Source organism: Xiphophorus maculatus, chromosome 18 (assembly GCF_002775205.1).
Source record: "Xiphophorus maculatus strain JP 163 A chromosome 18, X_maculatus-5.0-male, whole genome shotgun sequence".
NCBI lineage: Eukaryota > Metazoa > Chordata > Actinopteri > Cyprinodontiformes > Poeciliidae > Xiphophorus > Xiphophorus maculatus.
This window is the reverse complement of record NC_036460.1, coordinates 28,412,971-28,427,086: the sequence shown is the minus strand read 5'-3', so window position 1 is coordinate 28,427,086 and position 14,116 is coordinate 28,412,971. Positions and strand designations below refer to the sequence as shown.

Here is a 14,116-nt window from a genome sequence, read left to right as displayed (position 1 = left end):
GGACGTCAGAAATTTTCACGTTGTTACTAGAAAACCTCGGAGATTAATCTAAAAATTTCAGAATATTTTTTTTCCAGCAGAAATGTACTTATTTCTTTTTGGCATTGAATTGAATAGAAATGCATGTCACACTTTCCAGATATTTGTAAAAAACACAAAAACCAAAATTAGGTACCAGTAAACTCAGCAGAAAATAAATAATCCAAAACTTAAACACTGATCCCGTCCTTGAGCGGAAGCGCTTACCTGGGACGAGGCTGTCGTTGTAAACCCAGGCAGGCGGGATGGACTGAATGTGCTCTTGTTGTGGATACACAGCAACACCTGCTTTCACAAGCAGACCAGGAGACACTCAGTTAGTCTTTACGACAAGCGTCTTGTCTGGGCCTGCCGACATCTGAGCCCTGCTGGCGTTAAACTCAACAGAGGTGGGAAAAAAGAGCTTGACGTCTGCCGGGCTCGCTGCAGATAAATCACAAGCGTTCCTCTAAATCAGGCCATAAATCCCATCTTCAATGAGAAAATAAAAGTTAAAGAATACAATTCCCACACCAACAGTGATCAGAAAACTTCTTTCCAAAGAAAGACCACAAAAAAAAACCCAACTTTTTTCTGGCAGTGATGAAGTCTTTAAAGAAAGATTGTCTGGCGTTTTATTTCTCTCAATAAGGACAGAAAAAAACCCAACCAGAAATAGCAAAGTAGCATGCACAATCAGATCAGATGGCCTCCCAAGAGGAATCTACCAATCCATGCGCATCCCTGTTAAAACCGAGGCAGCAGCCATGAGCCAGAGGTTGTTGTCTGGGTTTCAAATCCACGGTGAAAGAGAGACAGATGGCGGTTTATTAGTCAGCAGGAATCACCCAGAGACCCCGACAGACACGGTTCATTTCCAGGAGCAGAGAGAGAGCCTCTGACAAAGGCGGAAAGTAAGCAGAAACGTAGCGGAGGATTTACAGACAGCAGGACGGTACGACGGACATCGTAGATAGAAAATCAAAAAAAAGTTAAAGAGTACATTTCCACCAAAAAAACTCTGAAATTTTGAGATTAATCTCAGGAATCTTCTAGAAAAAATTGTGGACATTTTCTGAACTCCAAAAGTCGAAAAAAAAACAACTTCAAATTTTGTATTTGACCTCTTGTAAACTTGGAAATTTCTGGACATCCAAAGTCAAAATTGTTCGACTTTTGAAAAGTTGCCGTCATAAGTACTCTGGTCATTTGAGATCAATCTTGGAAAAGTTTGGAAATTTTTGGAGCTCGTAAAGTTGAAAACTTTTGATTCTAGGAAATTTATAGGTGAAATATTTCCACTTTTGACACTCAGAAATTTAAAAAAAATTTTCTAGAACATTTCTGAGACCGACCTTTAAATTTGTGAATATTTTTCTCGCAAATTTTCAACTTGCAGAGTTAAGAAGTTTCCACTGTTTTTTTCAAGAAAATTCCTGAAATGTATCTCAAAAATGTTGTTTTTTTTCTAGCAATTTTTTTTACTTTGAGCTTGGAAATGTCCACATTTTTTTCTAGAAAATTTCTGAGATTAATTTCAAAATTTATGAAACTTTTGGCAAAAATGTAATTTTTAATTTTTTTCCCCTATAAGCGATGACCAAATACGCCGTCCTAGAGAATTCCAGAGAATCAGTCAGCTTGATTTGATTACTCCCTGAATTTCATACAAACTGATTGAGCAACAAAAAAGACTGGAAACTATGACCAGTTAGAATGAAGGAATTTATTGTTATTCGTTAACGCTGAAGCAAAGCAAGGTGCAGTAGAAGCAGCAGTAAAGTCCAGTAAACGGGCGCTTCTCTCACCGCTCTCACTACCGCTCTGAGCAGCTGACGACAGCTGGGAGTCGGGCGGAGAAGCCGCGGCTTCTTGCGTCTTCTCCGTGACGAAGACAGAGCTCAAGTCCTCGGTGGCGCTGGCCCAGTTCCTGGCCTTGGGGCTGGCCGAGAACTGGGACGAAACCCTGGCTCTCGGAGCCATCTGAGCCAAACTCTGCTTGGACTTAAAGCTAACTTGGGCGGATTTATCGGCGGTAAGATCGCAGGAGGAGAAGAGCTTCTCTTCCAGCGAGGGGCCTGGAGGGGTGAACGAGGAAGAAGCTCCTTTAGTAGCGTCCAGACTGTGCGGGGATTTTGTAGGAGGTTAAAGAAATTGTGAAATAGTGCATATATTGCATATCAAAAATAAAAATCTAATTTTTCATGATCATCTATAAAATAATTTAACATTTAGAAATGTAAATTTCATTCTGGAAGTCTGGGAGTTAATAATGTCACACATAATGTTTTTTTTTTTTTCCAAAATCTGAAATATAATTTAAGTGAATTTCACACATTTTACGACGTTTTAAGACTCTAGGAGTCCTACTTAGGTGCTTCATTTGACCTTTTTTATTCTAGTTACAGTTTACACTAAAAATCACCAAAAAAGCCCTGAAATCTGAAAATTTTCATCGCCTGGCTCGTCTGTCAGTAGTTTCTCTTCCTGATCTCAAGTGTTGATTAACAACTGAAGTCAGAAGTGACTCAGGGACCAGAGATTTGACTGGACAGAGAGTTGACCGCTTCAGTCCCCTGAACAGGAGGGCAGCTGTCTGTCCTGACATTCACAGCACAAAGCGTTGCCAAGTGTCCGCTGCCGCTCAGCAGAGAAACTACGACTGATAAATGACAGTTACAGTCTCCTCACCTGGTGTATGAAACTAATTTTAGAATTAGAATTTTAGATAATCTCACGACTTATTTATGGAAAAGAAAAAGTTGAAAAACTGACCATCTTTATACTTTCTCTTCCCAATTCAGCTTTATTTTGTACTGGTTTACCACATAAAGTCCCATTAAAGGGGCAGTATTATGTATTTTTGGCACATAGTGCCATTTCATAGCATAATCAAGTAACTATGTTAACTTTGGTGGTTATAAAAATGACATCAAATATGACCTAAAAGAAATTTGACTTCCTCTGTTTTGTCTCTGTCCCTTTAAAAACTCCTGCTCTTTCTGAAACTCGGCCCTCAGGAAGTCCTCACAGCATGGCTCCTCTATTAACCCTTTAACAACATTCTTATCAGCGTTTCACTGAGAAGTAGCTCGTATAATGAGCTAGGCAGATGTACAGTTCCACCAGGTGTTTGCTAATTGCCGCTGGCTAGTCTGAAGGAGCTGAGTGGGGAGGTCGCGGGGTAAAGCTGCTCTGTGAGGCAGAAGCTTAGAAGCTTGTAAACTGCAGCTCAGAGGAGGAGCTTAGTCTCGAAGGTGTAGCTAGGTTCCCTCAGGCGTTTTGAACACCTGAATGGTTGCCACGGGAGATTAAAGGATTTCTCAAATATGCAGAATCAAGCCAAGACTCCAGATATGTTTTTGATGATTATAACATGACATAAAATGACATTGATTTTACATAATACTGCCCCTTTAAAATATATTCCAGCTTTTGTTTGTAGCATGACAAAATGGATATAACCTCAAAGGATTCCAATATTTTTGCAAACCTAAAGCATCCAAAGAAGACAAAACAAAAAAGCAACAAAATAAACAAAAAAAACCCAACAGAACTAGTAGGGTTGTGAGGAAACAATTGAGTGTGAATTACAGGGTGGTGGAAACAGGGTGTGAACCAAGACAAAGAAGAGTTACCTTGAAATGAAGGTTGTGAAGTGGTGTTGACAGCAGAGTGCTGGAAGGCAGTGGGAATGGACACAGAGGCGGGGAGGGGTGGTGAGGAAGTGAATGATGGCTGAACCGGGGCTTGAGAAGTGAAGTGCAAACTGGAGGAAGGGAAAGTGTTTACAGGGCCCTGAACAAAGTCACTAAACTCCTCGTCGTCCTCGACGACGTCCTGAGCGGCGACAGAGGACGGAGGCTGGGCGTGGACCTGAGAGGAGAGCCCAAAGGCGGCGGTGGAAGAGAAGGAAGAGGAGGACGGAGGGAAGGAGGCGGGGGTGTCTACGGGCCCCTGAAAGTCACTAAACTCGTCACTGTCCTCGGAGAAAGCTGGGGGGAGGGAATGAGTGGTGACAGGCGGGTGTGATGGCGATGACTCTGCAAAACGGGGACATAATGAAGACGGCAAAAAAAACACACACACACACAACGATGGAGAATGAATTAAAGGGGCCGTGAAGGTGGGAGTCAATGTTATGTGAAAAAAAAAAAAGAAGCAAAATGTAACCAAAAAATAGTCAATATTTTATTATACATTTTTAGATTTTGCTTAACCATATAAGGATATTACGTGTGTGCCTTAACAGCATCTTAAAGTTGCACTCTGTAACTTTCATAAAATATATGTTTTTGTTAAAACTGTCCCTATGTTGTGACAGTATGTTGAGCTCCTCCTGAGCTGCCTGCTCATCTGAAACAACGCACAACACAGTGTGGACCAAGGAGGAGGGTCTTAGTGCCGTCAATCACCCTCATGTTCTCACTGTACATGTACATGATACGCTAATGACAGAGAAACATTAGCGTTACAGGAAAACTGTTTATACATCATCATGAGTGGCCATGCCAATTAGCCTTAGCTTAGACCCACCTTCTGGCTATGATTGGTTGTTTCTAGTTAGCACTGGGAGAACTGGGAGAAGGCAGAGGAGTTAAATTTTTTTCGCAGATTATTCATTTTATAACATACTGTCACGACATAATGACAGTTTCAACAAATGTGTAACAAAATATTTTTTCTATAAAAGTGACATAACGCAGCTTTAAACGCACAGACTGGACAACTTCAGCTTCACACTGACTCTTGTATTTATTTATAGTCTTTTGATGATTTTTTCAAATCATCTTGTAATAAAAACAACTTCAAAGATTCTTCCACCAACGACTGGTCACACAAATGAAAATATATGGAATATGCTCCATAAACGCAGCAGAAAGTGGCTCAATTCTTACTGACAGCAAGAATTGCGCGAGCAATTTGCTAATGGTTAAAATCGTATCTGGAGTATAATTGGATGTTAATGTATAATTCACAAACAAAAGTTAAATTATATCATTAAATGCCCCAAAGTAACATAACTGTTAATGAAAAATTTATTTACTTAAGAAGAGTGGAAGTGAGATCTAAAAACAGAAGTCTGAATTAAAAACACGACGACAATAAGAGTGACAGAAATTCTGAAAAAATAAGTTGTATATTATGGGTCGAATACAGTGCAATCATGGATCAATTTTCAGACTGAAAGCAACATCCCTGACTCCAACAAACCACAGTTTCTTTAAGCTCTGAAGTAAATTGGGAGTAAAGTGTCAGGAACTCCATTAACAGATTGATGGTGAAGCTACCTGGCTTCTTGGTCTGTGACGAAGGAGTCGGGTGCATTTTAGCGTCCCTGCTGAACCCGTCCAAGTTGCCTTTGATGGCTTCCAAGGCGTCGTCCCGACTCTTCTCCCCTGTCTGAGCGCAAAACAAGCAGAGAGTTACACAAAGAAAATCTGAGGCCTGGAAACTGTATAAAAACAAAAGGTGACATTGGGAGGGAATCACCTTGGGCTTGACGCTGCTAAGAAGCCTCAGCTTCTGCTTTTGCTCCTCAAACTGTCTTCTCTTTCTGTCCTCCTCCAGCATCTTCTGCTGCTGCTCCAGACGTTTTCTGAAACAAAAACATAGGAAGTTTATTGGAACGCTGAACCTTAAAGGTACAACACTGTTGAAAAGGGGAACATCATAAGACGTTACTTTTAGAGATATACCGATCCGATATTAATATCTGTATCGGTTCCAAACATTTGTTATGGCGACAGGTCTACACATGAACAACCTCTTACCCTCCCCATCCAGAACCAATCGGCAACAAGATGGAAATAAACATTGGTTGTTCATCTCAGCCCAAGTTTATGTAATGGGACCAATACCAATTTGTTAAACAAAATGACTAAAAATCAGCTGATACTGATGCTAATGCTGATATACTGTTCATCCCTAGTTTAGATGTCTTAATTTGGACTCTGCAGTCTTGATAAAAGCTCACAATTCAGGTGTGATTAAAACAATTTTTTGTGTACAATTGTTTAGATTTTACATTTTTGTCTGCCTGTACATGGAACATCCAGCGTGACAGTTTAGTTGCAAATAAGTCATTTGTTTTAATGTACATATTCAGAGTTTCAATGACTCCCTTTTCGCTAACATTTTTGTTTCACTTTTAATAAAAATGTTTACAGCACATTCATTTCAGAGTGAGTGTTAACATTTTAAGTTGCAGTTATATTTTTCTTTTCGATTATATTTTAAGACATCATTGCTTCAGCCCCATACATTCAATAAAAACGGAACATATGAAAGCCGACGCAGTAATGAGGAAGCCGAAACAACATGCTAGCATGTAGCTTACTGATGCTCCTCGGCCATCTGTTTCTGCATGTCAGCTGTGTACTGGGGTCCAGCTGGTCTCATGCCCATGAACTGGGGCTGACCTAAAAATGGCATCCCGGGGGCCTGCATCCCGATTGCAATCCCACCCTGAACAAAAACACACACAAAATTACATTAGCTTTCCTTCTGTCCTGGTCTTTTTACTTGACATTAAATGGTTTCATAAAGGGAAAGGAAAAAATGTAATTCATACATTCTTACCAATGTAACATCTTCTCAATAACATCTTCCGAAGATGTTATTGAAAAGAAATCTGCTTATAGAATATTAGTCTATTAAAAATACCTTTCCTTAAAGGGGCAGTATTATGTAAAACCGACTTTTATGACATAATGTTATAATTTTATTCCCTCAATAAAACATACCTGGAGTGTTGCTTTGGTTCTTTCATGGATGTCTGAGAAATCCCTGTAATCTCCATGGCAACCATTCAGCTAGGTGAACTTAGTGGCGCATCGGAGGCGCAGTTTCCAAGCTTCGGAGTTTCCCCTTCCCCGCTACTCCTACTACACTCAGCTCCTTCAGACTAGCCAACATCAATCAGCAAACTAATTGGAACTACACATCTGCTGAGCTCATTATGAGCTACTTCTCAGTGAAACGCTGGTAAAAACATTAAATAGGTAATAGAAGAGTGATGCCATGACTTCCTGAAGGCAGAGGTTCAGAGAGAGCAAGAGCTTCTTAAAGAGACAGAGGCCCAACTTGAAGGCGTTATATTTCTTTTAAGTCGTTTTTGATATATGTAGCATTTTTATTACAACTGAAGGTAACATAGTTACTTCATTGTGCTTAAAAACAACACTCTACACCTGGAAAACACATAATACTGCCCCTTTGAATAACAAAAATCAGGAGCTCAAGTACGAAATAAAGGGAGGCTGACCTGCATTGGAATGGCACCGGGGGGCATCTGCCCCCCAAAGTTCACCCCCATCATTCCCTGCATGTTGGGCTGCATGACAGGAACCATGGGGAAGCCCTGCTGTGGCTGCGGCTGCTGCTGTGGCATCGGGACCATTCCTTTGGGAGACAGACAAACAACGTTCCAAGCTGCTGGATGTGTCAACGTAGACAACTAGGGTCCGGTTCAAAGAACACAACGGGTCACAGAAATAACAGTCTGCCATGTTCGAAGATGATTTGATCTCGCTAACAAAACCACGTTTTTGAGAACAGCTGAGAACACACAAAGAAACACTAGAACAACCGAATCAGTGTTTCTACAGGCTACAGCGACAGCTTGGAGCAAAACAAGAAGAGTTGGACGGAGGTGGGGGAGTGAGGGAGGGATTTGGGAAAGTGTGTGTTCAAGTTCACAGATGCTGTACAAGCTGACAAACATTACTGAGCAGGAGCTCTCCCCCGAATCCACAGAGATGAGTCACCATGTTAAGACTCAACTGGGCCGAATAAACGGTTGTTGAAGAGGCCCTTCACATTCTAATTTGTCTGATGAAATGACATGGATGAAGGGAGCAGGAGGGACGCCTGTCCCGGTGGCGCGCCAACGGCTTATCAGGGGGTTTACGTCGATTTTGACGTAAACCCAAATGACACGAGTGTGTGCTGTTAGGTGACAGCACGTCTGATTGTTCGCAGATAAGTGGCAAGATTAACGTTCTGTGGTGACAATAAACTCTTGTTAGGAGGAAAGACAAGAACGAAAAGCGGCGAAGCAGAAACACACCCACAACAGACCATTAATTCAGCCATCGATTATTCTGACGATTAATCAGATCAAACGTCGGCGCATCCGGCAGATTTTTTTATGCAATATTAGAAAGAATTTTAAAAGATGCAAATAAATACACATTAAAAAGAAATGATTCAATTCCTTTTTTAAATAAGAAAAGAAACATTTTATCACCTCAAATGCAAAAACAGTATTCTTTTAGTGAATGCTTCGTCATTTGTAACAAAGGATGCAAGACTTGTGTATCTTTTAGAAAGTTATTATGTTATAAGCATTCATATATTGATGCCTTTAGAATAACATACCTTGCGGTGGTCCCAGGCCCCCACCGACAGGATACATAAAGCTTGAGAAACAAAGAAGAAAAACAGAGATTAGGAGATTTTAAGCATCTCTTAGATAAAAATAATGTTGCACACAGAGACTGCAGCAGCACAGAAATGGGCTTCCTACAAATTTGTGTTGACATTATTATTATTGGAATCGGCGTCCATTTCTACATTTATTTCCCCAATACATTTGTTAGCATCATAGGTCATTTTTAAGCAAGCTGGTAGCAAGTTTCTGATTTTATATTTTGTCTATTTCAAAGAAGGAGCCACACAAACTGAGATGAACACGTCACATCCTGACAAATCAAGACTTTTTTCTCATGATTTTAAAATGTTCTTCTGGTAAAATTTTGATTTTAATTCTGCTAATACTATGGCTAATGATTCGTAATTAAATAAAACTTCTCACAGCCTGAACTTAATACTCCGACATGCAACTCGCAGAAGGAATGAATAAAATAAAATCCACTTTAAAAAAATAAAAAAATACGGACATTTGTGATTTATTGTTTAGAAAGTGAGAAAAAAATAGATTAAAATTGGAAATCAGATCCGATCTGGAAAAAACTACAAAAAAATATTTTTAAAATCTAAGTATTTCTCACACACCACCAGGATTGTCACAGTAAAAGAAAGACTGGCTGCTGCTCTTCCTCAACATCACAAGCTGCGTCTCCATTACAAACGTGAGCAAAACTTTGTCGACATGCTTTTAATGCCGAAAAAACACAATTTTGTAATTGGAGGTGTTTCCGTTCAATAGAAAACGCAATTAAAATCACATGTGAATAAGTTGCTCTCGCAATAAGTAATAAAAAAAAACATCACCGCTATCCCCCTCCTACCACTTCCTGTCGTCTTGTTCGTCATTTCCGCCAGTAGTAACATCCAGTTGTTATTGTTAAAACAAAAAAAGTGTTTTTATTGCAGTTAGGCAAAACACACTCGTTTAAATACTGCCGGAAAAAACCCTCATCCTGTTGCTAAAACTTTATATTGAAAAACATGGGTTGTTGTTTTGGGTTTTTTTATTGCAGTTTTTAAATGAATTTTTTTCATTATTCCAACTTTCGCAATTATGTGGTCAACTTAATCGCAACTTAGTCACAAAGACAGGCATCCCTGCAGGGGGAACGGTGTGACGAGAGCCGCTGAGAGACAGGTCAATAAATCAGATGTCGTTCAAAGTGAAATGCTGAGTTTATGAAGCTAGAGAAGAATCTTTGTCATCAAGGGTCCAGACAGGATGAACTGGAACCACCATGTGCTCCAAGACCAACTGCTAGCTTGTTATACAAACCCAAAACAGCTAAAAACAAAAATGACAAAGTGATCCTTTTAACACCGGACCTCAGGGTTAAGTTTTCCATTATGAAGCCTTTGAAACTGTAAATAGCTGCACCAGAACATACAGCAGAGTAACAAAAGCAATGAGGGAACGCAGCAGCCTGGAGTCAGCTTAGCGTCCCCGGGCGTTTTGGAGTCCGTCACTGGGCTTTTGGACCGACAAACAAGCCTTTAAAAAAATAATAGGAGAAAATCTCTCCAAGTCGGCTAAGCCTCCCACTTTACCAGAGCCAAACTAAACAAGCCTTCAGCTATTTGTCAAACAACTTCTTGCCACTCTTTTCTTCTTCAGGCTGAAAGCAACCAGGCAGGAACACAAAAAGACAGCCAGGAGGCGCTCCACCTGAGCCAACCAACATTTACTTTAGATCAGCAGAGCTAAACAATATCAAGTAGAATCAAATCACATTAAATGAGTATTAAAAGGGTCTACATTTTAATATATATATATATATATATATATATATATATATATATATATATATATATATATATATATATATATATGTGCATCTGATAGGCGAAGCAATAAGAAACAATTTGCATCAGAAACTGATATTCGCTGTGATTGTGTTCATAACTTTATTACCAAAAGGGCCAAAAAAATTAGGTTACATTCAGTAAGGCTGGGAGGCTTCCTGGCTAAGCAGCCCCACTTACATAAACTAGAGCTGACGAAGAATGAGAAACGATGCAGGCCATCCAATGTTACTTTAGTCATAGACCATTCAAGCAGTTATCCTGATGATTAATCAATTAATCGGATTACAAAAATGGCACATTCTGCCTATTTTTCTTTTTACCATGCAAGCCTTTTTTATGAAATATTAGAAATACTTTAAAAGATGCAAACAAATAATTCAATTCTTTTTTTAAATAAGAAACAAAACATTTTATTGCAACATAAAATGCATATGATATAGCATTGTTTTAGTGTACGTTTTATCATTTGTATCAAATTACAACAACTGCAGCTAAAACGACACTAACAACGTGAGCTTGACTTAACATCAGTACACTGTTGACTTTTTTTTTTTACATTAATCGATAAGTAATTGGATTGCAAAGATTATCTGAAATGCTAATTTTATATATTTTTTGGCTTAATTGCTCTTCTGACTATGTTGTTCTTCCAGAAATGTGACACTTTTTAATGAGTTTGTATGCTGTAGTTAATAATTGATTACTAAATTACTCAACGATTATTCGTTTCAGCCCTGAAACATTTAGAGGTAAACTAAGAGCAGGAGGTGAAAATGTCAGTGAGAGGATGCCTCACTCTGACGGGTTTTCAGGGTCAACCTGTTCCCTGGAAGAGCTGCAGCTTGAGGAGGCTTTTTCTAAGAGCACAACAGCAAATAACAGGCCACGGCTGAGCAGATTAACATGGTGAAGGATAAGCAGCTACAGCAGCTGTGGCACTGAGCAGACTCATGGATCACAGAAAAAAAAAAAAAAAGTGTGGTTAAAGAAAGGCTTTAATAAAACGCATTTGGTATGCAAACGCTTTCTATTGTTTTCAAGATGTACATTATGATCTATAAAGGGAAAATGGAGGCTGCATTTAGAAGAGTAGGTGGTGGATGACAGTTAACAGCGAGGCGCTATGCATGAATCTGTCATCACTCCTTACATGACAGGATGCAACACGCAGAGTTTTTACTACATATTTATAAGGAAGTCTTTGCAAATGGGCTTAGATGTAGCTAAGGCTGAAACAATCAAAACGTTTGTTCCGCTTTAGTTAATATTTTTTTTTTTTTAAACAGAAATGTTTTATAAAGAATGACAGCCAATTATAGTCAATAGATTATTTTCCATTGATTAGCGTCTACAAAAAGAGAGGTGTGCAACTAATAGGGGTTCCCCGATTACCATTTTTATTTTAATATTAGCATATTAAAAAATATATTTAACTTGTGCTTCCAGACTTCCCCAGTAAGCTTTTAAACAGCTTCCTTGAGACCTGATTCACACACCAAGATTTTGTACTTTGTAGTTGCGATCTGTGTTATCTGGAGGAGCAGTGTGTTGTACGTTCACCAAGGAATTCGTTGGATTGTGTGTGAACGAATACACTGAAGTTTAATTATCACGATAAACAACACGGTTTGTTTTTAGCCCGTTTCCAGGGCATAATAGTGCAATTCGCCCTCCCAAAGACAGAAACTTTAATTTTGTGAAACCATAAGTGAAATAAAATAGAGTGTAAACAAAAGTCTGTAAACAAAAATAAGATTAAAACATCCTGGTGAATTTCACCAGAATATTTTACGTCAGTCTTTATTAAAGACCAAGCAATTTATATGTGTGATGTATTGCGTATTCCCAACTGAGATGCTGCGGGGAAGACATGCAGCAAGTGGGAATCGATCCCAGGACAAGCGCGTGGAAGACTGTGGTCTCTACCCACGGTGCGCGTGCTCTACCACCCAGCGCCCCACTGAGGGGCTTTTCATGTGCTTTCCAGTGGTGTTTTTGTTGTAAGGTGATGCAAAGGGAAGATACAATTTCTCTATTCTCTGAGATAAACAAATAAGCGCTTATTGAATGATTATTTATAGATTTAAAGGCCTTAACCCACAGGGTAGTCGTGTTTTTCCGTCATTCGTGACCCGCCTTGGTCCCAGTGTTGAAGTCTTCGGTTTCACAGGTTGGATCAGTGTCACCTGGCTAGTTGAGATGCTTGTAGCCAGAGAGTATTTATTATTCAGGCTGCTTCTTATGAATAAATCATGAGAGTGCCCTTTTTCATCTCCTCCACAGAACATCATAATTACCACCCATTCTAATACACTTTAATATTTCCAGCTACTTGGAGGAACATGCTAGCTATCCGTCAACTTTAAAGCAGATATATTTGACTCTTAAAGAGAAGCCTTGACACATAACAATTTATCCAGTTCAATGTGAGGAGAAACAGTCGAAATTCAAATGCTACATGCTACATTAGCAAAAACACTCTGTTTCAATGGAGGGCTTTGTGAAATGTGACAATGAATGCAAACAGGCCTGTCAACATACCTGCAGGTAGCTGGAGGCTACAGGGGATTAATGAGCTTATCTCTAAGAAATATGGCGTCAAACGTCTGGATACTATCACAACAAGGCGAACAGCCAATACGGACAACATCAAATGTGTAAAAATGTTAGCTTCGTGATGTCATTCTGTTTTATCTTTGACCACAACCAGACAGAGGCAGAGGGCTAACGTTAGCTGTGACAGCTGACAGCCAGCCGTCTCGTCTCATCACTCTGTGTCGACAATAAAAACCCGGCCTTCGTCGTAAGCACTTTGAAGCCCTCTAAATGTAAAGCTGGGCGACATATAGAAGTGCGTATTTCATAAAGTTACTATTCCGTGCGATAAGTTCTGCTTCAAAAAGGCTAAAATACCTGCTGCCTCCCCCAGATCCTGGCCGCAGCGCCATCTTGATAACAGCAGTCACTAGTAAGAAGATGACGTCAGCGCTGACGACAAAAAGGAACACGGATTTTGCCCTGAGTTAAGTCTGACAGGCACAGCTGACGACAGAGAAAGAGGGCGAATGTGGGCCCCAAACTAAGGCTGACAGGCGAGGTCAGCTTGGATGAACCCGACGAGATCTGCGCTACTTTCATTGTTAAGAATAATACGAATATTAACGAAGCATCCAGAATTGGACATATAATCAACCCGTCCATCATCTTCCACTAGGTATGCTGGTAAAATTCTCAGAATAGTTTTTTTTTTTTTTTTTTTCTGGCAACAGACGCACAAACGTGACAAACAGCAATTCTAGTTTGGAGAGATCACTTAATCTAGCGTGCATATTTTTTGAACTGTGGGAGGAATCACGATTTCCTGGAGAAAATATTACCAAACAAAATAGTTCCAGCCGAGATTGAAGCCGATGGCCTTCTTGCTACATGACAGCAGTACCAACCTTTGCCACCACGCTGCCCAAATTAAAACAATGATTGAAAATATTTTAACTGTAATCAACTGCATTATTTTTTTCAAGATACGTTTTTAAGACATCACAAATAAATGTACATCTTTGACGAGAATCAAACTTTGTGTGGTCGAAGCACGACCTCAGGCACAAAACCTGTTTGAGCTCAGTATACATTTGCTGAAAAATATTAACTGGCGGTCTCTTTTTATTAAATTTAAAATATTCTACTTATTTCCATCATTGACAGGATGGGAAAAAAGGTTGATGTCTGAAACTCTCAAAGCTTCAGCAGCAAATAAAAAAAATACATATTAATAAGAGAGCTTCTTCCTATTACAAGGATGACCGAAACTGACGGACGTAAATAAAAGTTAAATAAATAAAAAATTAAAGAGACACAAATC

At 39.5% G+C, this 14,116-nt stretch overlaps 1 protein-coding gene across 6 annotated transcripts in view; it reads right to left on the bottom strand.

Annotated features, from left to right (window-relative positions):
- The window catches only part of synrg (synergin gamma), a 48,562-nt gene extending 35,323 nt beyond the window's left edge, over positions 1-13,239 (bottom strand). For 2 of the 6 annotated variants that reach the window (XM_023350790.1, XM_023350791.1), the window contains exons 1-9: positions 13,171-13,239; positions 8,401-8,441; positions 7,286-7,422; positions 6,359-6,486; positions 5,512-5,617; positions 5,310-5,421; positions 3,657-4,061; positions 1,827-2,096; positions 247-324 (exon numbers count right to left, since the gene is read on the bottom strand). In XM_023350790.1, the coding sequence (XP_023206558.1) occupies positions 247-324; positions 1,827-2,096; positions 3,657-4,061; positions 5,310-5,421; positions 5,512-5,617; positions 6,359-6,486; positions 7,286-7,422; positions 8,401-8,441; positions 13,171-13,205 (1,312 nt within the window). In that variant the 5' untranslated portion in view covers positions 13,206-13,239. Of the gene's footprint in view, positions 1-246; positions 328-1,826; positions 2,097-3,656; positions 4,062-5,309; positions 5,422-5,511; positions 5,618-6,358; positions 6,487-7,285; positions 7,423-8,400; positions 8,442-13,170 lie in introns of all 6 variants that reach the window. The other 4 variants (XM_023350794.1, XM_023350795.1, XM_023350792.1 and 1 more) reach the window with 3 other exon arrangements.
- Between the last annotated feature and the right edge of the window lie 877 nt (positions 13,240-14,116).